The 23,512-nt window shown below is 37.2% G+C and overlaps 1 protein-coding gene across 2 annotated transcripts in view; it reads right to left on the reverse strand.

Annotated features, from left to right (window-relative positions):
• Positions 1 to 23,512, reverse strand: part of RALGPS2 (Ral GEF with PH domain and SH3 binding motif 2) — a 203,225-nt gene that overhangs the window by 97,960 nt on the left and 81,753 nt on the right. For both annotated transcript variants that reach the window (XM_030823929.1, XM_030823930.1), the window contains 3 exons: positions 20,033 to 20,116; positions 16,754 to 16,843; positions 6,159 to 6,251 (listed from right to left, as the gene is read on the reverse strand). In XM_030823929.1, the coding sequence (XP_030679789.1) occupies positions 6,159 to 6,251; positions 16,754 to 16,843; positions 20,033 to 20,116 (267 nt within the window). The remainder of the gene's footprint in view (positions 1 to 6,158; positions 6,252 to 16,753; positions 16,844 to 20,032; positions 20,117 to 23,512) is intronic.

The following is a 23,512-nucleotide window of genomic DNA, read 5'->3' on the forward strand; positions in this document are numbered from 1 at the left end:
GATATTAACCTCTTATCAGATGTATTATTTGCAAATATCTTCTCCCATTCTATAGACTGTCCCCTTTGCTGTACAAAAGCTTTTTAGTTTGATGCAATCCCATTTTGTATATTTTTGCTTTCGTTGCCTGTACTTTTGGGGTCATAGCCAAAAAATTATTGTCCAGATCCAAGGTCAAGAAGCTTTTCCCCTGTGTTTTCTTCTAGTAGTTTTACAGTTTCAGGTCTCATGTTTAAGTACTAAGTATATTTTGAGTTCATTTTTGCAGATGGTATGAGATAAGGGTCCAGTTTCATTCTTTTGCATGCGGACATCCAGTTTTTCCGACACAATTTATTGAAGAAACTACCATTTCCCCACTGTGTGTTCTTGTTATCTTCGTTGAAGATCAATTGACTGTAAATGTGTGTATTTATTTCTGGGCTCTTTATTTTGCTCCATTGGTCTACATGTCCATTTTATGCTAACCATAATATTTTGATTACTATAGCTTCACAGTGTATTTTAAAATCAGAGAGTATGATGTCTCTAGCTTTGTTGTTGCTCAAGATTGCTTTGGCTGTTCTGAGATTTTTGTGATTCCATGTGAATTTTAGAATTTTTTTTTCTATTTCTGTGATAAATGTCATTGAAATTTCGATAGTGACTGCACTGAATCTGTAGATTGCTTTGGGCTGTATGGACATTTTAACAATATGAATTCTTCCAATGCACAAACACAGGATATCCTTCCATTTATTTGTATCTTATTCAATTTCTTTCATTAATGTTTTACAGTTTTCTGTGTATAGATTTTTCACCTCCTTGGTTAAACTTAATTTTTCAGATAGTTCGTTATTAATGTATAGAAATGCAACTGATTTCTGTATGATGATTTTGTATCTTGGAATGTTACTAAATTCATTTATTTAGTAACATTCAGTTTATTTTACAGTTTCAGAAACCTGTTAGAACTCTAAATAGTTCTACTCATGAACATGGGCTATTGCTCCCTCTATTTAGTTCTTTTTTAATGACTTCCTGTAAAGTTTTATGACTTTCTGCATATAGGTCTTACACATTTTATTCCACTTATTGTTTGATATTTTGTTTTTGTTGATATTGTAAATGATGTCCTTTTAAATAATACTTGTTGTTTCAAATATAGCCGATTTTGCATTGTTCATATATTCAACCACTTTAAGTAAACCTATTTTTTAAAAACTGTGGTAAAATATATATGTAACATACAATTAACCATTTTCAGGTGGACATTTCAAGGATATCACCAACATCCATATCCAAAACTTTTTCATCTTCTCAAAATGAAACTCCATATCCATTGAATAATAACTCCCAAATCCCATTTCTCCCCATCCCTGGCAACCATCAATCTAGATTCTGTTTGTATGAATTTGATTACTCTAGGTACCTCATATAAGTGGAATTATAGGAATTATACAGTATTTGTTCTTTTGTATCTGGCTTATTTCACTTAGCATAATGTCTGAAGGTTTATTCATGGTGCAGCATGTATCAGGATTTCATTGCTTTTAAAGGGAGATGAATATTCCATTGTATGTATATAATGCATTTTGTCCATTCATCCACTGTTAGATGTTTGGGTTGTTTCTACCTTTTGACTATGTGAATAATGCTGTTATGAACATTAAAACATAAACAATAGCAACTGTATGTTGAATACAACAGTGAAATTGTGCATCCTTTTCCTTGATGTTAAAGAAAATGCTCCTAATATTTTCCCTATATAGAATGTTGTTGTCTTTTTGGTAGATTCCCCTTATCGGTTAAAACAAAACAAAACAAAACCATCCTAAACCTTTCCAACTGTATCCTCTTGAATTCATGGTCCATCCTCTGCAAAATCCCTATCCTTAACATTTTCTCTAAGCATTCCCCTTTTTTTCTTATAAACCTTGTAACATATGCCTGGAGGTAGGTTAGGTGTAATCTTTGCTCCTTACTCTTCACAATTTCTTCCAGCTCATTATCTCACCCTGCTCCCTAAAATCCTCCAGCTTCTATTAAGTTGAAGGCACTAGGATAAGTGCTGTCCAACAGAATTTTGTGTGATGGTGAAAATCTATGCCTGTGCTGTCTAATATGATAGCCACTAGCCACATGTGACTACTGAGCACTTGCAATGTGGCTAGTAGGATCAAGGAACTAAATATTTTATTTTATTTTAATGATTTAAATTTAATAGCCACATGTAGCTAATGGCTACCATATTAAACAAGAGAATCCTAGATTACAACACTTACGTTACTGTCATTTATAGATCTACAAGTCATTTTTCCCCTATATCTTGAAGATTTTGGTAGTTGGAGAAAAAAAATCCATGAACCAAAATTATTCTTACCATAAATCTTGGTGATTGCCATTTCATGGAAATAATACTCCCAGTACTCTGGTTTCTTAGTTTCTGGACTTCTGCTCCAATGATCTTATCTTCTACCACCCTCAGCCTGCACTTCCTTTCTCATTCTGAATCCAGTGATTATTTGACTCCACTGTGGCTTCCAAACCAGTGACCAGCCTACCTTTTCACTGTTCATTATCTCCCTCCTTTTACTTGGTTTAGTTTCCTCATCTGTCAATAAAACAACTCTCATATTTTCCGTCTTTCACCTCTTGTGCTACCCTTAACCCCTCTGGTACAAAAGCCTTGAAAAATCCCAGCTCTGGTTAAACACAACTCTTGGCACTATTGAAAGCTTATGCTGAATATCTGAACCTGGCTGGGGAATACATAACTCTGCTGACTGGTTTTACTTTAAATTCATGATAAAAAAAAGTCTTAAGCAGATGGATCCTACCTAAGGTCTATCAAACCTATTACGTTTTCTTAGTTAACGCACTCTCACACTCTCCAGATGACTTTTATATCCTCTCTTCTTTCTTCAAATCTCCAACACCTCTCCCATATCACCTTAACTAAAGACCTTGCTTTTTTATGTCTGAGGAAACAAAACAATCAGAAGAACTAAGAATCCCACCATGAAATCTACCAACTTACCTGCATCTGTAACTAAATGTGTTCCCTTCCCTGCTGTTAAAATGGATAAACTATTTTTTTTTTTTTTTTTTTTCGAGACAGAGTCTTGCTCTGTCGCACAGGCTGGAGTGCAGTGGTGCGATCTCGGCTCACTGCAAGCTCCGCCTCCTGGGTTCACGCCATTCTCCTGCCTCAGACTCTCGAGTAGCTGGGACTACAGGCGCCCATCACCACGCCTGGCTAATTTTTTTGTATTTTTAGTAGAGACGGGGTTTCACCGTTTCAGCCAGGATGGTCTGGATCTCCTGACCTCATGATCCGCCCGACTTGGCCTCCCAAAGTGCTAGGATTACAGGCATGAGCCACCACCGCACCTGGCCTAAAATGGATAAACTCTTACTGATACACTAGAGTACTAGATCTAATTCTCTGTCATCTCATCAAGTATATCACTGGTGTAATCCCTCATTCTCTTGTCATTTTTTTAGTTCTACTAGATTATTGCCACCAACATAAAACATATTGCCATTGATGCCATTTCCAAAAACAAAACAAAACACAATGAGTCTTTGGTCTCACATTCCCTTCCAGGTACCATATTTCTCTGCAAACCACACTGCAGTCCTTTACAGTAAAACTCCTAAAAGCATTCTCTATACTTGCTGTCCCACTTCTTCATCACCATTCTCTCAACTCCTGTCAGTTTTTCATCCCACTTCTCTACTGAAATCACTCTTCCTGAGGTCACCAATCCTTTCCAACTGTCAGGTCATCTCAAACTTTGCACCTTATTCAAATTATTAGTAGCATTTGACAAAGGTGATCAATTTTTATTGAAACATTTTCTTTGCCTGACTGTGAAAAATGTGTCCTACCCCCAATTTCCTTTGTTGATTTCTCCTCATTTTTCCGATCTCTACTTGGGAATCCGGAGGTTCCCAGGGCTTTTCATCTATGCTCCCTCCTTAGGTAATCCCATCTAGCTTCAAATAGTTTACATTGATGATTATAACAATCTCTCTCTAGCCCCAACCACTCCCTTAAACTTGTACATCTAAGTCTGACCTTACATTTCACATGGATGTTTACTACCCAACTCAAACACAGTATGTGTAAAATAGAACCCCAGCCCACAATGGTCCTTCTCTATACCTCTCTGAATATGAGTAAACAGCACCTCCATTATCTGATTCATGCCACCTCTTTGAAATCATCTCCTACAACCGGGTACCTTCCTAGCTTATTCTACTGTCAACACTGACCACTCTGCCATTTGAATGTATCTGAGCCTTTTTACTTGTTATTACCTCTACTTGGAATGCTCTTCTCCCAGATATCCAAATAAATGGTTCCCTCAATTCCTCCAGATCTCTACTGAACTGTCATTTATCAACGATTCTCTTACCATGTTACATAACACAGTACTGTCCTGCCTTCCTACTTTTCTTCAGGGCATTTATTGTTGTCATTTACTTATTTGTAATTTATTTTTCCCCAGTAGAATGTTAGCTGTATGAAAATGGAACTTTGTCTAGATCATTCACTATTATATGTCAAGCAATTACAGAGTGCATAGCGCAGTATGAAATATTTTAAAATACAAACCATCAAAAGTTTTATTGAGATAAATAATGAAGCTGTTACCAAATAAAAATTATTATTTTCCACGCAAATACATAAGGGAGGCAATGAAAATAAAAATTAATTTCAGCAAAATCTACCTCATTACTAAACCAAATCATAAATAAAAGTATAGGACTGGGCGTAATGGCTCATGCCTATAATCCCAGCACTTTGAGGGCTAAGGCGGGAGGATCACTTGAGGTCAGGCGTTCAAAAACAGCAAGGACAACACAGTGAGATCCCATCATTATAAAAACTTTTTAAAAAATTAGTTGGGCATGGTGGCATGTGCCTGTAGTCCAGTTACTTGGGAGGCTGAGGCTGGAGGATCCTCTGAGCCCAGGAGTTGGGGGCTGCAGTAAGCTATGATCATGCTACACTCCAGCCTGGGTGCAAAAAATAAAAATAGAATTTTTTTTTTCAGAGTATAATTCTTTTCCCTAAAACTTTAAAGATATAATTCATAACTGTATATTTATAATCATTTCCATTCCTCCATGAAATTCAAATTTTAAGAAAAGACAATAAGGCCATAATTATTAAAAAGAACTTTTAAAGAAAACCCTTCATATCCAGGTGTTTCTATAAAAAAGAAAAAAGAAACATAAAAAGGATCATAAGCTTTTCCATACTAATGTTTTTCCAATATAGAAATCTACACTGGTTTTCATGGGAAACATCTGTCTCTTCGGATACTATAAAAAGCAAAATCAGCACTTTGTTAATTAAAAACAGTAATATTTTAGTAATAAAAAAAGTTTTAAAATCAGTCATGATTTTAGCACAGAACCTTAAAAACACATTGATCCTTTGTACAAAATGTAATAGACTCTAAACAAAATCCTTGCTCTTTAACATTAAATAATAGTATTGAATATAAATTTAATTGAATATAAAATTTTACTTATATAAAATATAAATGAAAAATAACTGAAAAGATTGAATATTATGTTATTCAAATATGAAAATACACAAATTTGCAGAGGTCAAAATTCATACTCTGATCTTGTATAAGTAATAGAACCAAATATGATTAACATAATATCAGCATGTGCAGCAACAGCAAATAATTCCATGTTAATCATCAAGTTTTCCATTATTCCTAAGAAAAAAAGATTTACTCACTAAAAAATAACGGAAATTGAAATCAGTAAAATTTTTTTTTGAAACCTATGATTTAGATATGCCTCAAACTTTCCAAAAGCATAAGCTTTACGATTAAATGCAATTTTTTTGTATTCATACCTTCCCATCAGTTGAATATTAAACACTATGTTGTCAAAGACACTGAAAGTGTTTCAACAAAAATGATTCTCTAAGGAGCAAAAACTAAGCACCAAGCTTTATCCAAAAATTACCTTATACCCAGTGCACTGCTTAAGGAGAAAAAATGTAGGAATCAAAGAATAGAGTACAAAGCAATTTAAAAATCCTTATTATCATTATATTAACTTTAATAAGAATTACAAAGGAAATGAATATATCTTTCCTTTCCACAGGAAGTCTAACCTTTCATTAACTGAAGAATATTACTCACCGCCCATGTTTTAGTCAACCTGAAAATTGGGGCACTCTGTAGGCCAGAAACCACTGCCATAAGTGCATGAAGGTTATTCAGCTCATACAGTTTCTGAAGATTTAAAAAAAAATGGGGGAGAGGGATGAAAAAGAAACAACATGAATACAAGAAAATTTAGACTAACAAGTACAATCTTGGCAACTGGTAGTGTTCCAGCATATATTACCTTCATTGCTGAGAACTGTCTTTAGAGTACCCACTGTGTTTACACTAAGTTGTTTTGGTGCACAACAGAACTTACATGTTCTACCCTGGCATTGTCCCCAAACTCTGGGAATAAATCTACCTCTAGCGGGGTAATATATTAAGAAAACCAAGGTTATGTCTGATTATCAAGTTCACATGGTATGATCATGAAAGCTGGTTTCTAGTAAACAGTCTCCCTTATACTGAACTATTACTAAGCCTCTGCTTTATGTTTCAGTTTCAATAAAGGGTCAACATCCAGGATTCTGATTTGGTTTCCCATCCAGTACTCCCATTATTCCAGGGCAAGGGTGAAACCTGCCTTTCACAGTATACAGTCCTCCTCAATTTTCTGCTTCCTCCTACCCAAATCTCCAGATTCTTTTTCCCTCATTCGTGCTGAGACATTGATTTTACAGTCTGCATGCATAAAACTCCTAACACTAGTTTCCAGCACTTTCCCATGAGATCTGCATAACATTTATTGCTAATTTCCCAGATTTTTAAATACTACCTGATGCTTACATCCTGCAAGTCCTGTCTAAAAACCAGTCATTTTACAACTGTCCTAATCCTACAACCAGGTAAGCCCCAGGTCTAGAAAATGGTGTGGATAGAGCATTTAATTGAAAGCCCGAAGAAAACAAATAAAAACAAAATAATAACACAACACATAATATAAACCTTCATACAAGGTTATATAATCTAACTGGGAAACCATTCAACGAATGTATTTTAAGCATTTATTATACTGGGCACCATATTAGACTGCATATACAAAAATGAAAAAGACCTATCGAGAAGCTTCAGTCTAGTGAGACAGACATGAAAACAAATACAAATCCAATTTGCATATTTCTAGAATAAAAGTATATATACGGTTATATAAATAAAAGTATATATAGGGTTCTACAGAATAATCAGCCCCTAACTTTGTCTGAGAGATTCAGACTTCCAGAAATGACACTTGAGAGTGAGGGGCTATGAGAAAGAGGGAATACAATTTACAAAAAGCATAAAGGCGGTCGGGTGCGGTGGCTCACGCCTGTAATCCCAGCACTTTGGGAGGCCAAGGCGGGAGGATCACGAGGTCAGGAGATCGAGACCATCCTGGTTAACACGGTGAAATCCCGTCTCTACTAAAAAAAAAAATACAAAAAATTAGCCGGGCGCAGTGGCAGGCGCCTGTAGTCCCAGCTACTCGGGGGGCTGAGGCAGAAGAATGGCGTGAACCCGGGAGGCGGAGCTTGCAGTGAGCCGAGATTGCGCCACTGCACTCCAAGCTGGGCGAAAGAGCGAGACCCCGTCTCAAAAAAAAAAAAAAAAAAAAAAAAGCACAAAGGCATGAAGGTGTCTGGAAGCTGAATATCAGAAGTATCAGAGTACCAGAAGATGAAAACAGAAAGGGCCATTTTTACAAGTGAAGCCTCTTTAGAGGCTAGATTTGTTCTCATAAGCAGTAAGAACTCCAGTGGAGGATTTGGAGAATTTTTAAATTTGAGAATGATATAACTGAATGCCAGGCATCAGTTCACAACCCTTTATCTGCAATTCTGAGATCTCAAACCTGAAAAGTCAAAGTTTTGTTTATTTGGTAGTGTGGTCTCAGGTTCACTATGTGGGAAAATCTAACCTGATGTGAGGCTAATGACAGACTTCACTGATCTCACTTAAGGTGAATAATTACATGTTTTGCTCCAAAAATATTAAGTGTGTTTGATTTCAAGGTATTACATAAGCAGGAGGTGGAGATGATTGTGATGAGTATGCCACAGATGGTATATGAACTATACCACCTTTCTAAAATCTGGGGAAAAAAAGTGTATTCCTAAATATATCTGGCCCCAAATGCTTTGGGTAAGCTATTATGGATGTATACTACATTTTGGAAAGATCAGGGAACAGAAGGTGGCATACAGGAAGGGAATCAGTTCAGAGACTACAGTTAGAGATGATGAGAAGGATCTGATACATTAGTGTCAGTGGAGTTGAAGAGGGGGAATGGATTCAAAATTTAGTAAGGACTACATACCAGAAGTCTGGTAAATTAGACACCCTGACCTACTCTTCCAGTGAAAATAATTAAAAATATTGGGTAAGATACAAAACACATCTTATGAAAATTCACTGTAAAGCTAGCAACAAAGTAAGGAATACTTAGGGCCCTAAAACTAAGGAGAATCCAGAGATGTAAGCTGAACACCAAAGCTGGCAATCCCTTGGAGGACATCTGAAAATCTGGTTAGCTTTCCAAGCTTCATGGGACACACTGCCCAGGGCCTAATCTATGGTGGGAGTTCCAATAAGAGACTCTCATTGCATAAAGCAGAGACACTGAAGGACTCATTGCCTGAGCGTAAGGGCAGGATAGAAGTAATCCGCACCCACCATCAAGAGACTGCCAGACAACAATGCCTGCTGTGAACCTTAGCGCTAAGGGAAGAGGGGAGGGGTCTCATGGAGGTTTGCAGCCCAAATAACTACTTCATAGTAAGAATAAACAGAGGCTGGGCATGGTGACTCACACTTGTAATCCCAGCACTTCCGGAGGCTGAGGCAGGTGGACTGCTTGAGCCCAGGAGTTCAAGACCAGCCTGGGCAACATGGCAAAACCTTGTCTCTATAAAAAAAAAAACACACACAGAAATTAACCAGGCACGTGGTGGCATGTGCCTGTAGTCCCAGCTACTGGGGAGGCTGAGATGGGAGGACTGCTTGAGCCCAGGAGGCACAGGTTGTGATGAGCCGTGATTGCGCCACTGCACTCTAGCCTGGGCAACTCAGCAAGACCCTGTCTCAAAAAAAAAAGAAAAAGAAAAACGACAAAAACCTCATGCTGAACTAGTAGCTTCTGCCTAAGATGTAGAACAACATGAGAAACCATTGTTAAAGCCATAATGGCAAGAAAACAAAATAGATAAACTTAGAAAACCATTTTATTAAAGACACTGGAGAGTTGTGGACACAAAGAGCACAAATAACTAAATTCCAAAGTAAAACAAAAAACAGCCTTTAAACAGTTTTTTCCCCCTGAGGGCATATGCTGAATCTCTACAAGGCTAGGCAAAGATGAAGCCTCCGACGTAGATTTTGCTAAAGTAAAATCTGTGGGCTGGTATAATAGACTAGAATCTGTAGGAGTCTCAAACCTAGAGTTGGCTCTGTGTCCACTGATTCACTCCTAATGGAACTTTCTTTACTTTGTGTCAGTGCTGGAGGCTGACAGCTGGGTTAGAAAGCAGAGAGAGATCTCTGGGACTTAGATCCCAGGGTCCTACTACAGCAAGGGGCCTGTACCACACAAAGTACAAATTTTGCCCTGAGTCATTTGTGACCAGAGGTGATTTGAAACTAATTAAAGCTAAAACTCAACCCTATCCACCTCAATTCCTAATTGGATCACAAAAATCAGCTTCTCTCTCTTTTTTCTTTTTTGAGATGGAGTCTCGCTCTGTTGCCCAGGCTGGAGTGCAGTGGCATGATCTCGGCTCACTGCAACCTCTGCCTCCCAGGTTCAAGTGATTTTCCTGCTTCAGCCTCCCGAGTAGCTGGGACTACAGGAGAGCCCCACCACGCATGGCTAATTTTTGTATTTTTAGTAGAGACAGGGTTTCACTATGTTGACCAGCTGGTCTCAAACTCCTGACCTCAGGTGATCTGCCCACCTTGGCCTTCCAGAGTGCTAGGATTACAGGCGTGAGCCATCAGCCAGAAAAATCAGCTTCTCATTCTCATTCCCTCACAGAGGATTGGGCTTAACCGCCCTGGGAGAAGAGAGTATTTACTCCAGTCTCTACCATTCTTTTAAATATAATGTTTAAAGGTAGAAAAGTCAGAAAGGAAGAAGTCAAATCTGCCTTTATTTTCAGGTAACACGATTGCATATGTAGCACCAAACAATTAGAAAATGAGACGGAAAAACATTTACAATAATATCAGAACATTGGCTGTCTACTAGAAATGATATGCAAGAGTGCTTCACTGAAAATAAAGCACTGCTGAGAGAAATTAAAGAAAACTTAAACAGAGATAAACCATGTCTGTGGATTGAAAGTCTTAATGTTGTTATCAATTCTTCCCAAAGTGATCTACAAATTCAATAAAACCTCAATCAAAAATGCAAGCAGGCCATGTTGTAGAAATTGACAAGCTACTTCTAAAATTTCTACAGACATAAAATGGAGATAGCATAGCCAAGACAATCTTGAAGAAGAAAAAAAAATTAGAACACTATCAGATTTCAAGGCTTACTACAAAGCTACAGTAAGACAAAGGATACTGGAATAAGAATAGACAAATAAATCAAAGGAACAGAAATATACCTACACATATTTGATCAAGTAATTTTCAACCAAAATGTCAAAGCAGTTAAACAGAGAAAAGAATGGAGGTAGCACAATTAGATTTTTTTTTTTTTAATTGAGACAGAGTCTCCGTCACCCAGGCTGTAGTGCAGTGGCGCGATCTTAGCTCACCACAACCTCTGCCTCCCAGGTTCAAGCGATTCTCCTGCCTCAGCCTTCTGAGTAGCTGGGATTACAGGAGTGCGCCACCACACCCAGCTAATTTTTGTATTTTTTAGTAGAGTTTGGCCAGGCTGGTCTCAAACTCCTGACCTCAAGTGATCTGCCCACCTCAGCCTCCCAAAGTGCTAGGATTACAGGTGTGAGCCACTGTGCCTGGCCTAGATATTCTTATGAGGAAAAAAAATGAACCTTAACTCCTACACCTTCCACCATACACAAAAATTAATTTGGCTGGGTGCCGTGGCTCACGCCTGTAATCCCAGCACTCTGGGATGCTGAGGCAGGGGGATCACCTGAGGTCAGGAGTTCGAGACCAGCCTGGCCAACATGATGAAACCCCACCTCTACTAAAAATACAAAAATTAGCCGGGCGTGGTGGTGTGTGCCTGTACTCTCAGCTACTTGGGAGGCTGAGGCAGAAGAATCGCTTGAACCTAGGAGGCGGAGGTTGCGATGAGCTGAGATTGCATCATTGTGCATCAGCCTGGGTGACAGGGGCAAAACTCCATCTCCCAAAAAAAAAAAAAAAAAAAAAAAAAAAATTCACTTCAAACTATAATACTTCTAGGAGTGATCAAAGGAAAATGTCTTTATGACTCTGGATTAGGAAAAGGTTTATTAAACAAGACACAAAACACACTAACCACAAAGATAAAAATAACAAATGGGACTTCATCAAAATTGAACAGTTCTGCTCACTAACCAAAAGACAGCATTAAAATAAAAACACAAGGCATAGACTGGGAAAAAATACTTATTTCTGAAAAGGGTTTGTATTCAGAATACATTAAAAAAATCTCTACAACTTGATAAGACAAACAATCCTATTAAAAATATGGGCAAAAGATTTGAAAGGATAGTATCACAAAAGAAAATATCCAAATGGTCCACATACATATGAAAAGATAGTCAACCATCACGATCATCAGAAAAATATAAATTAAAACTACAATAAGATACTATTACATACCCAAAAGAAAGGCCAAATTAAAAAAAAAAATTAAACACCAAGTACTGGCAAGATGTGTGGAGTAACTGGAAGACTCTTATTGCTGACTGCAATTTAAAGTGGTAAAACCAACAGGGTTATGTTGGAAAGTAACAATATTTGGCAGTTTCTAATAAAGTTAAAACATATTCCTAATCTATAACCCAGCAAGTCCACCATTCCTAGGTATAATCCAAGAAAACTCAATGCATACTCCACAAAAATGTTCATAACAGCTTTATTCATAAAAGCCAAAGTAAAAACAAATGTGCATTAATAAGCAAAGATAAAGAAATTGTGGAATATCCATACACTGGAAATCTACTTAGCAATAAAAGAATTATCAATAACATGCAACGTGGATGAATCTCAACAACATGGTAAGCAAGAGTAGTCAACCACGAGCAACAGCTTTCTGTAGGATCCCACTTATATAAATTCCCAGAACAGCCTTCATCTATATTGTAGCAGTGGAGTGTGTTGGCAGGGCAGTATGGAGGAAATGTTGTTTGGGAAAATGCTTGAAGGAACTTTGTTGCAACATGAAGGGCCTTATGAGAAATGGGCCCTTACCAGACACTGAATCTGCTGACACCTTGATATTGGACTTAATCCTCACAGTTCTCTAGAATGTTCGTTGTTTATAAATGTTTGTTTTTACAAGCCACCTAGTTTATGGTATTTTTGTTATAGCAGCCAGAACAGACCAAGACAGAAATTAAGGATCAGTAAATCTGACTACTAAAATTAAGAACACGTAAATCAGAAAATATGAAAAAAGTGGTAAGACAAGCTACAAATAGGAAGATACATGCAAAGCTTATAAGAACTAGCATCTAGAGTTATATAAAGAACTCCTACAAAAATCAATAGAAGACTGCCAGGCGTGGTGGCTCACACCTGTAATCCCAGCACTTTGGGAGGCCGAGATGGGTGGATCACCTGAGGCCAGGAGTTCAAGACCAGCCTGGCCAACATGGCAAAACCCTGTCTTACTAAAAAAAATACAAAAATTAACTGGGCATGGTGGTGTGAGCCTGTAATCCCATCTACTTGGGAGGCTGAGGCAGGAGAATCACATGAACCCAGGAGGTGGAGGGTGCAGTGAACCAAGATTGCACCACTGCACTACAGCCTGGGTGACAGAGTGAGAATCCATCGAAAAAAGTAAATAAAAACAAACAAACAAAAAAACCAAAACACACACAATAAAAGACCAATACCAAAACAGAAAACTGCTGAAAGATCTTAAACAGACCTTTCAAGAGAGAAAACCTAAATGGCCAACATAGAAAAGATGTTCACTCCTATCAGATTCAATGAAAGGCAATTAAAACTAAAATGAGATACATTTCACATCCACCAGAATTGGCAACAATGAAAAATTCTGACAGTATCAGATGGTGACATGGATGTGGAGCAACCGGCATCTTCATACATTGCTAGTGAGCATATATAAATATAACCAGTTTGGAGGTTATCTATAACAAAGCTAAAGAGATGAGGGGCCAGGTACAGTAGCTCGCACTTGTAATCTCAGCACTTTGGGAGGCCAACATGGGAGGATCACTTGAGCACAGGAGTTCAAGACCAGCCTGGGCAACATAATGAGACCTTGTCTCTACAAAACAAAACAAAACAAAACAAAACAAAAAAACAGAAATTAGCCACGGGTGGTGGCATATGCCTGTAATCCCAACTACTCGGGAGGCTGAGGTAGGAAGATTGCCTGGGCCCAGAAGGTCAAGGATGCAGTGAGTTGGGATCACACCACTGGCCTTCAGCCTGGGTGACAGAACAACAAGATCCTGTCTAAAAAAAAGAGAGAGAGAGACTCAGTAATTTCATTGCTAGTACGAACTCTATTTCTAGGGCTTCAACCGTCACATAAGCACCGAGACTCATACAAGAATGCTTATGGCAGCAGGGCTCATAATAGCCAAGAATCTGGAAATAATCCAAAGTACATTGAATAATTTGTGATATATACAAATAGGATATTCTACAACAGAGCTACTCCCAAAACCATTAAGTAACACTGCTGAGTTATGAAAGTACAAAAGTAAATATGGAATAATTCAATTTAAACAAAATCCTAAAGCATATATTTGCAACAATATATTATTCAGAAACATATACACTGTAAAAGAAAAACAAAATTCAAGGCAGCAGTTCCCACTGCAGTAGAAGCGAAGGAGGTGGCATATGAAGAGGCATATGAAAATTCCCAGTGGTCAGTGGGTGCATGGGTATCCACATTATCATTCTTTTGATACTTTAAATATTCTTATATTCTTCTGTATCTATGTGATGGTAAGTTTGATGTGTCAACTTGGCTAGACTATTAGTATCGGTTATTTAATCGAACTCTAATCTAGGTGGTGTCATGAAGATATTTTGTAGATGCGGTTAACATCTACAATCAGTGGACTTTAAGAGATTCCACTTGATAATGTGTGTGGGCCTCATCTGATCAGTTGAAAGGCTTTAACATTGAAAACTGGGGTTTCCTGGAAAAGAAATTCTGCTTCAAGACTAGTGCCTAAACTCCTGAGTTTCCAGCCTGTTGGCCTACCCTACAGATTTTATACTTGCCAGCCCCTTCAATTGTATAAGTCAATTCCTAAAATCTATTTATACATTTTATATTTAGATCTCTTTATATATGTTTATACAGAATGCTACGGTTCTCTCTCTCTGGAGAATGCCAACTGATACAATACTCAAGTAGGAGACCTGCCAGTTTTATAACAAACAATATAGAAGGCAGAGAGTCAGAATAGAAGGGTTTAAGGGACAATGAGAAAAAAACAATTATGAGTTTAGAGCTTGGGATGAAGGCAAGTGCTGTCAAAAATAATTCAAAGTCTGAACTGAAGTTAAATGATTGTTTGATGAAGACAGTGGTAGGTTTGAGCAAAATTTGGTGGTTTTGAGTGGAACATACAAGTAAATTTAAAAACTAACAAAAATATCAGAAAATAATAATGCAGAATCCATGAAGAATCATTAATTTTTATTAGTTAAAAACCAGTATTGGCCAGGTGCAGTGGCTCACGTCTATAATCCCAGCACTTTGGGAGGCCGAGGTGGGAGGATCACTTGAGGTCAGGTGTTCAAGACCAGCCTGGCCCAACATGGTGAAACCCCATCTCCACTAAAAATACAAAAATTAGCAGGGTGTGGTGGCATGCACCTGTAGTCCCAGCTACTTGGGAAGCTGAGATGTGAGAATCACTTGAACTCGGGAGGCAGAGTTTGCAGTGAGCCGAGAGCGCACCACTGCACTCCAGCCTGGGCCACAGAGCGCAACACCATCTCCAAAAAAAAAAAAATATATATTTACCTAACATATCACAAAGAATTTCTAAAAATATTTTGACACTTTTGCAAAATATCAAATTTGTAGAAGGCTAGCTCTGCCACCTAGTGCTATAGAATGGTAGAATACAATTGCTCCCATGTTCTTAAGGAACATAGGAAAGAGTTATGACTTTTACTAACTGTAAACATGGTACCCTCATTTTATTCTGCCTTCTTTCATTCACATGTGAGGAAAATTATGTATTTATTACAAGAGTAATGAATGAATGTGGCTACAATTACCATACTTCTTAGTGAACTTAACATTAAAGGAAACCAAAACTATATTACCCTAAAATATACTTCTTTGACATTTTGATTATGGCTATTCAGAGGGCCTACAGACAGAAATAGCCCTGAAAAGCTGCCTTTTGTGGAGGAGATTCTCATCTGTAGAGAACATCTACAATGGTGAAATGAACAGCTAGGCTTTCTCTGAGCATCCTCTCCCTTGTCCAGATCTAGGAAAGATTAACTCAACCATAGGCTACCCCAACTATTCTTTCTGAGGGTAGCTCTGAGATTATCTGAGATATTTCCTTGAGGTATCTGTCTTCGCTTAATATGTTTTTCTTCCTTTGCTCTCCCATAACCTGTAATGCCACCTCCCCTAGAGCTCAGAGAAACTTGGTCTCAGGACTTTGTTCTCTGGGCTCATTATCTGAAAATCACTTACTCTTATGCATCACCTTCCCCCAAAACTCCCCTCTCCCCAGTGAGGAAGATATTTAAGCAACAACCATTAGGCCCTGCTTTGAGTTTATACTTTGTATTACTCCTATGCACATGTAATAAATCTGCTATGCTTTTCTCTCACTAACCTGTCTTTTGTTATATGGCTGCCAGCCTTGACCCTTCATGATGGAGAGGCAAGGGCTCATTCCCCCTTTCTGCCCCTCCAACTAAATTCAGAGTTGTTACAAGTTTTAATAAAATCTTGGTATCCTTTGTAGAATATCCTGTCTCACCCTTCTAATTTCCAACTACCTTTGAAATCCATGCTCCATTTCTCTTGCTGTATTTATTATCTATGTCACACAATAACTGTTCAGTTAACAATGTGGTAACATCACATATACCATTCTCTTAAAAATAAAGTCTTATTCTTCACATGGTTCACTTCAGAAGTGAAGTAGTATTCTCCTACTTAATTCTTTATGGCTTTCTTCATCACCTGCAGAATAGTCCAATATTTTATAAATATCATACTTTACCATAATCCAACCTTTGTCTACTTATTCAGTGAAACAGATCACATAATTCAGCTACTCAGAGAGTGGGAGGAAGAATATAAAAGAAAAGGTAGGAAAACAGGAAGAATAAAGGAAAAGGCAGAGAAAGCAGGCATCCAATTTTAAAAATTGACTTGTATCAATGAGCCTTATTTTTCCAGTATCAATAAACAGTGAATAAAGCATCACGAATATTTATTCACTTACAAACATTTATGAATGGTTGAACTCAAAAATAAAAACACAAGTTTTTCTTACCTTAGCAGTTTTAATATAGTGGCTCAAAACTTCTGCTCTAATTTTTAATGTTTGAGCATGAAGAATCTCTCTAACAACCCAAAAGCTTACCTGTAAATAAAAATTTTAAATAAATATCACTATGATTTTTGTTTTTTTTGCTATATTTTAAAAAATTTTGGCAGAATTAGGTAAGCTCTAAAATTAAACATTGTAAAAGATGCTACTTATAGTAGGTTTTTCTGTGGCTGTGTAATTCTACATGACTGTTTATTTAGATTGAGTAGAATCATAAGTGAAGATTCCCAAGTAGGGTTTTCTTGGTGTAAATAAAACAAAATATCAAAAGAAAAAAATATATATCTAAGTTAACATTCTAAGCTTAAAACTGCATTTCAAAAATTTTGTAATGCTTTCAAATAAAACCATCTTGATTTAAAAAATAATTAAAACTAATTTATTAGAAGGCAGATTAGATATATAATATGAAAATGCTCTACTCTGAATAGTTTGCTTATTATATGATACAATATGTCCATGTAATACACTTTAATTCATGTACTATGAAAACAAAGTCAAAGCACTATAAGTTGGTTCACTTATACAAATCTAAATACAGAATATAGTTCGAAATTATTGTGCAAAAAATAATGCCATTGCTTCATATTTCTTCACATTTTTAATGAGAAATATTTCAGATTTTACTTGCAATTTTCATCTGTAAAGAAATGTCATTATGTATGTATTTTACATATATTTTGCAAACATATATGTAAATATAAAGTATACATATTTTACAAAGTCACCTTAATATTTGTCACTATACTTGGGCTACTAATAGTAATAATCCTCCCCAGTTCTAACAAGGTTTACTCCTAAAAAAAAAAAAAAAAAAATCAAGTTATGCTACGGAAATCTTAACAATAACCTTAGCAAATATCAACTACGAATTCAAATCTAAAGTGCATGTTCACCAACTTAATTAAATTTAACTTCAGGCAAATTTTAAGACAAATATTATGGTGATTTGTTTTGTTTTGGAGACAGAGTCTTGTTCTGTTGCCCAGGCTGGAGTGCAGTGGGGTGATCTCGGCTAACTGCAACCTCTGCCTCCCAGGCTGAAGTGATTCTCCTGCCTCAGCTTCCTAAGTAGCTGAGACCACAGGTGTAAGCTGCCATGCCCAGCTAATTTTTGTAGTTTTTTTTTAGTTGAGACAGGGTTTCACCCTGTTGCCCAAGCTGGTCTCAAACTCCTGAGCTCAGGTGATCCACCACCTCTGCCTCCCAAAGTGCTGGGATTACGGGCATGAGCCACTACACCTGGCCAACATGACTTTTTTTTTTTTTTTTAAGACAAGGTCTTAGTATGTTGCCCAAGTTGGTCTTGAACTCTTGGGCTCAAGTGATCCTCCTGTCTCAGCCGCCCAGCAGCTGGAACTACAGGCACTCGCCACTGCACCTGGCTTAGACAAATGCTATGGTGATTTTAAGCATACATTCTTTGTCACTCTCTACCAAAAGTTAGGACGTGTATCACTTCTTACTGAATCTGGGCAGGCTTGTGACTGCTTTGATGAAGAAAGTGTTAGTGAAAGTGACACTGACTTCCAGGACGAGGTCATAAAAGACCATGCAGTCCCTGCCTCGATTGCTGGAACATTCTCTCGGAGAGCCCTAAGCTACTATGTAATAAATCCAGCCACCCCAAGACCCCCATACTGGAAGGCTAAGTGTATGTGCTCCCCAAATGACAGTCCGTTAAAGCCAACTACATTTAAGAACGCTGACCCAGAATAACCAACACCAAGACATGGTTTCATGAAATTACTGGACTCACAAGAAAAAGTATTTTTGCTATCAACCCCTAGAATTGCTGGGTTACATATAACAAACTTTTTTTTAAATGTATTTCTGAATTGGAAGAAAAATAAAGGATTTCCTCTACAGATCAAAAACAAATAAGGAAATAAAAGCAAAGCAGTGGTTACAAGAGTGGGTACAGTAGCTGCCCTTGGAGGACTTCCTATCTCAGTGACACAGGGGCTTGGGACTTAATGCTCCTTCAAAGAAATAATACAAGGCCTCACACCTCTCCACTCCTCCATTTCTATCTAATGCTACTCAAAGGTCTACAATCTCAGTGAAAAGGTAGACTAAAACAATTCATTTATTTTTCAATTCCCTTGAAAAAGGGAGACAACATACAAGTGCATCTATAATAATGTAGGCTCTGGGTGGTCAAGGAGAAGAAAGAAAAACTCTTCCATAAGAATTTGTAGACTGAGAAGAGTGGCTCCTGCTTACAATCACAGTGCCTTGGGAGGCTGAGGCAGGAGGATCGCTTGAAGCCAGGAGTTCGAGACCAGCTTCGGCAACATAATGAGACCTCATTTCCACAAAAGATTCTTTTTAAATTAGTCTGGCGTGGTGGTACATGCCTGTAGTCCTAGCTACCTGGGAGGCTGAGTCAGGAGGACTGGTTGCAGTGAGCTATGACTGCACCACTGTACTCCAGCTTGGGTGACAGAGACCCTGTCTCTAAAAAAAGAAAAAATTAATTTAATTTTAGAAGAATTTGTTAACTACAGGCTGCCTTTAACTGGATTTGGTATTTAAATTTTTACTACAGAGAAGTACAAAGATGCCCCAAGCAAAACAATAAACAAAAAATAGTCCCAGGTCTGCGACAACCCTACGTATGAGCAAAAGCAAACAAAAAGCCTCTTAGAATAATGTATTCCCTCAATTGAGGCAGCAGCAAATTTCTCATGAATAAAGCTTAAACAGACACGAGCTTTCAAGCCAAAGATACAAAATTCATTATATATCTTTGAAAAAACCACTTTAAGAACGAGTAGAAATAGAGTAGTAGTACCCCAAGAAGTTCCAATAATAACACAGAAACTATGTTGAAAATTAATAAATTTGAAAAATAAAATAAAAATAAGAAAAGGGCATGACTGCTGTAAAAGTATACAGATTTGAAACAGATAAAACACATATGAAGAGAATCAGTGAACTGAAATGTAGATCTGAGGAAATCACTCAGAATGGAGGACAAAAACAAAGATAGAAAATATGTAAGGTTAAGAGACAAGCAGGAAAGAATGTCAAGTTCCAATAAATTTTCAATAGGAATTACAGAGAAAAAAAAACAGAGATCAAGCACAGAGACAATACTTGAGAGATACTGGCTGAAAATATTCCAGAACTGATATAAAAAGTTAAATTATTTCTTAAGGAAAAAGTATATATTGAGGAACTGAATTTCAGACACAGTATCAAAATTTATAAACTTACATGATTGAATCTTCTTGTGAAGGCAACTGCATTTGGTGCAGAACTATATTTTTCTTTTTTATTCCATCCACAACTTGAAAGCTCCTGGAAAATTAAGGTGAAAATTAAATATAAGTAATAGCATAGTTTTTTTTTTTGCCAGATTAAGGCTTTCAAGAAAACATTAAAGACAGTTTGTGTTCTTTTCTAGAATCACTTTATTTAATGGGAACATACATAATATTATATCCATTCAGTTGAATCACAAAAGCAAATTTGATTGGCAGGACATAAGAGAGCACAATGACTGTGAAAACATAGGCAAATTTACATTCCACAGGCAGAATATTGGTGGATTCTTTTCTGAAAGATTTGAATCCCAAGAGGAAAAGATCCACAGATAAAGATGTGCATCCCACAACATACAGTGAAGACTATTCAGTCACCCAGAGCTCCCAATCAGCTTTCTAGTATCTCACTCTTTGAGCTAACAGTCAATTACCCCAAACATCTGAAGAAACCTTTAATAAAAGGGATCATGATCCCCTTAAAGTACCTGTTGACAGAATACAAAGTGCCCACAAACTTGTATATTAAAAAATTAATTTTCATTTTACATTAACCTCTAACTGAAATAAGACAGTCCTTTTAGTTATAAATGTAGGCTACAGATTACAGTGGCATTGGCAACACATGTGATGTAGTTACCAATCAAAATCACTGATATTTTCATATGACATTACAGTTGATGCAGATACCTTAAAAATATCATTTACACTCATCACTACTTCAAACTTATGGTAGTTATTTTATTTTTTTGAGACAAGGTCTTTCTCTGTTGCCCAGGCTGGAGTATATTGGTAAGGTCACAGTTTGCTGTAGCTTTATCTCCCTGGTTCAGGCAATTCTTCCACCTCAGCCTTCCAAGTAGCTGGGGCTACAGGTGTGTACCACCATGCTCGGCTAATTTTGTTTGTATTTTTTGTAGAGACAGGGTCTCGCTATGTTGGCCAGACTGGTCTTGAAGTCCTATGCTGAAGCAATCCTGTTGCCTCAGCCTCTCAAAGTGCTGGGATTACAGGCATGAATCATCACACCCAGATAAGGTAGTATTCAAGACTGACCTCTAGATTTTAATACATTAACAAAGAAGCACATGTATTGCTGTATAACAGCTTTAAAAAATATTTTGATAAGTATATTTAATAGAACTGATTTCCTTTTAAAGAAGGGTTAGCATTCTATAGGCTTCAGCCTGCTGGACGGGTCCAAGGTCCGAAATAGGTTAACAAACCTCTATAATACAATAGCCAGGGAGAGAGAGAACTACAAGAAAAAAGAAAAAGAACTCTGAGGAAATAGAGTTAGGGCAGAGAACAGAAGAAGTTGAGTTAGGGCAGGGAATGAAGAAAACTGAGAAAAAAAGAAGCCAAAACCATATAATTATTATTTTTTAATACATGAGAAAAGACATCATACCCATTATAAGCAAAAACAGGAGGATAACAACATAGAGCTTTTAGAAATAAAAAATATAAGAGAAACTTGAAAGTCAGTAGAAGAGTTGTGAAATAAAGGTGACTAAATCTTTTAAACAAAAAGTTAATGATAGGAGTAAAATGTTTTTATGCTAATTTGAAGACCATAAGAGTCAACATCTGAGTAACAGTAATTTTAAGAGGAAACAGAGAAAACTGATCAGAGATTCAAAAACAAAACAACAACAAAAAACAGCACATATGGAAAAAAAAGGGATCAGAAGGTATCAGATATCTTAATAGCAGCACTGGAAGTTAAAAGACAACTGAAGCTTTGGTATCAGGACGATGCTGGCTTCACAAAATGTGTTAGGGAGGATTCCCTCTTTTTCTATTGATTAGAATAGTTTCAGAAGGAATGGTACCAGTTCCTCCTTGTACCTCTGGTAGAATTCGGCTGTGAATCCATCAGGTCCTGGACTCTTTTTGGTTGGTAAGCTATTGATTATTGCCACAATTTCAGAACCTGTTATTGGTCTATTCAGAGATTCAACTTCTTCCTGATTTAGTCTTGGGAGGGTGTATTTGTCGAGGAATTTATCCATTTCTTCTAGATTTTCTAGTTTATTTGCATAGAGGTGTTTGTAGTATTCTCTGATGGTAGATTGTATTTCTGTGGGATCGGTGGTGATATCCCCTTTTTCATTTTTTATTGTGTCTATTTGATTCTTCTCTCTCTTCTTATTAGTCTTGCTAGCGGTCTATCAATTTTGTTGATCTTTTCAAAAAACCAGCTCCTGGATTCATTAATTTTTTGAAGGGTTTTTTGTGTCTCTATTTCCTTCAGTTCTGCTCTGATTTTAGTTATTTCTAGCCTTCTGCTAGCTTTTGAATGTGTTTGCTCTTGCTTTTCTAGTTCTTTCAATTGTGATGTTAGGGTGTCAATTTTGGATCTTTCCTGCTTTCTCTTGTGGGCATTTAGTGCTATAAATTTCTGTCTACACACTGCTTTGAACGTGTCCCAGAGATTCTGGTATGTTGTGTCTTTGTTCTCGTTGGTTTCGAAGAACATCTTTATTTCTGCCTTCATTTCATTATGTACCCAATAGTCATTCAGGAGCAGGTTGTTCAGTTTCCATGTAGTTGAGCGGTTTTGAGTGAGTTTCTTAATCCTGAGTTCTAGTTTGATTGCACTGTGGTCTGAGAGACAGTTTGTTATAATTTCTGTTCTTTTACATTTGCTGAGGAGAGCTTTACTTCCAACTATGTGGTCAATTTTGGAATAGGTGTGGTGTGGTGCTGAAAAAAATGTATATTCTGTTGATTTGGGGTGGAGAGTTCTGTAGATGTCTATTAGGTCCACTTTGTGTAGAGCTGAGTTCAATTCCAGAGACATAGATCAATGGAACAGAACAGATCCCTCAGAAATGATGCCGCATATCTACAACTATCTGATCTTTGACAAACCTGACAAAAACAAGAAATGGGGAAAGGATTCCCTATTTAATAAATGGTGCTGGGAAAACTGGCTAGCCATATGTAGAAAGCTGAAACTGGATCCCTTCCTTACACCTTATACAAAAATTAATTTAAGATGGATTAAAGACTTAAATATTAGACCTAAAACCATTAAAATCCTACAAGAAAACCTAGGCAATACCATTCAGGACATAGGCGTGGGCAAGGACTTCATGTCTAAAACACCAAAAGCAATGGCAACAAAAGCCAAAATTGACAAATGGGATCTAATTAAACTAAAGAGCTTCTGCACAGCAAAAGAAACTACCATCAGAGTGAACAGGCAACCTACAGAATGGGAGAAAATTTTTGCAACCTACTCATCTGACAAAGGGCTAATATCCAGAATCTACAATGAATTCAAACAAATTTACAAGAAAAAAACAAACAACCCCATCAAAAAGTGGGCAAAGGACATGAACAGACAATTCTCAAAAGAAGACATTTATGCAGCCAAAAAACACATGAAGAAATGCTCATCATCACTGGCCATCAGAGAAATGCA

This window comes from Nomascus leucogenys, chromosome 12 (assembly GCF_006542625.1).
Source record: "Nomascus leucogenys isolate Asia chromosome 12, Asia_NLE_v1, whole genome shotgun sequence".
Taxonomy (NCBI): Eukaryota; Metazoa; Chordata; class Mammalia; order Primates; family Hylobatidae; genus Nomascus; species Nomascus leucogenys.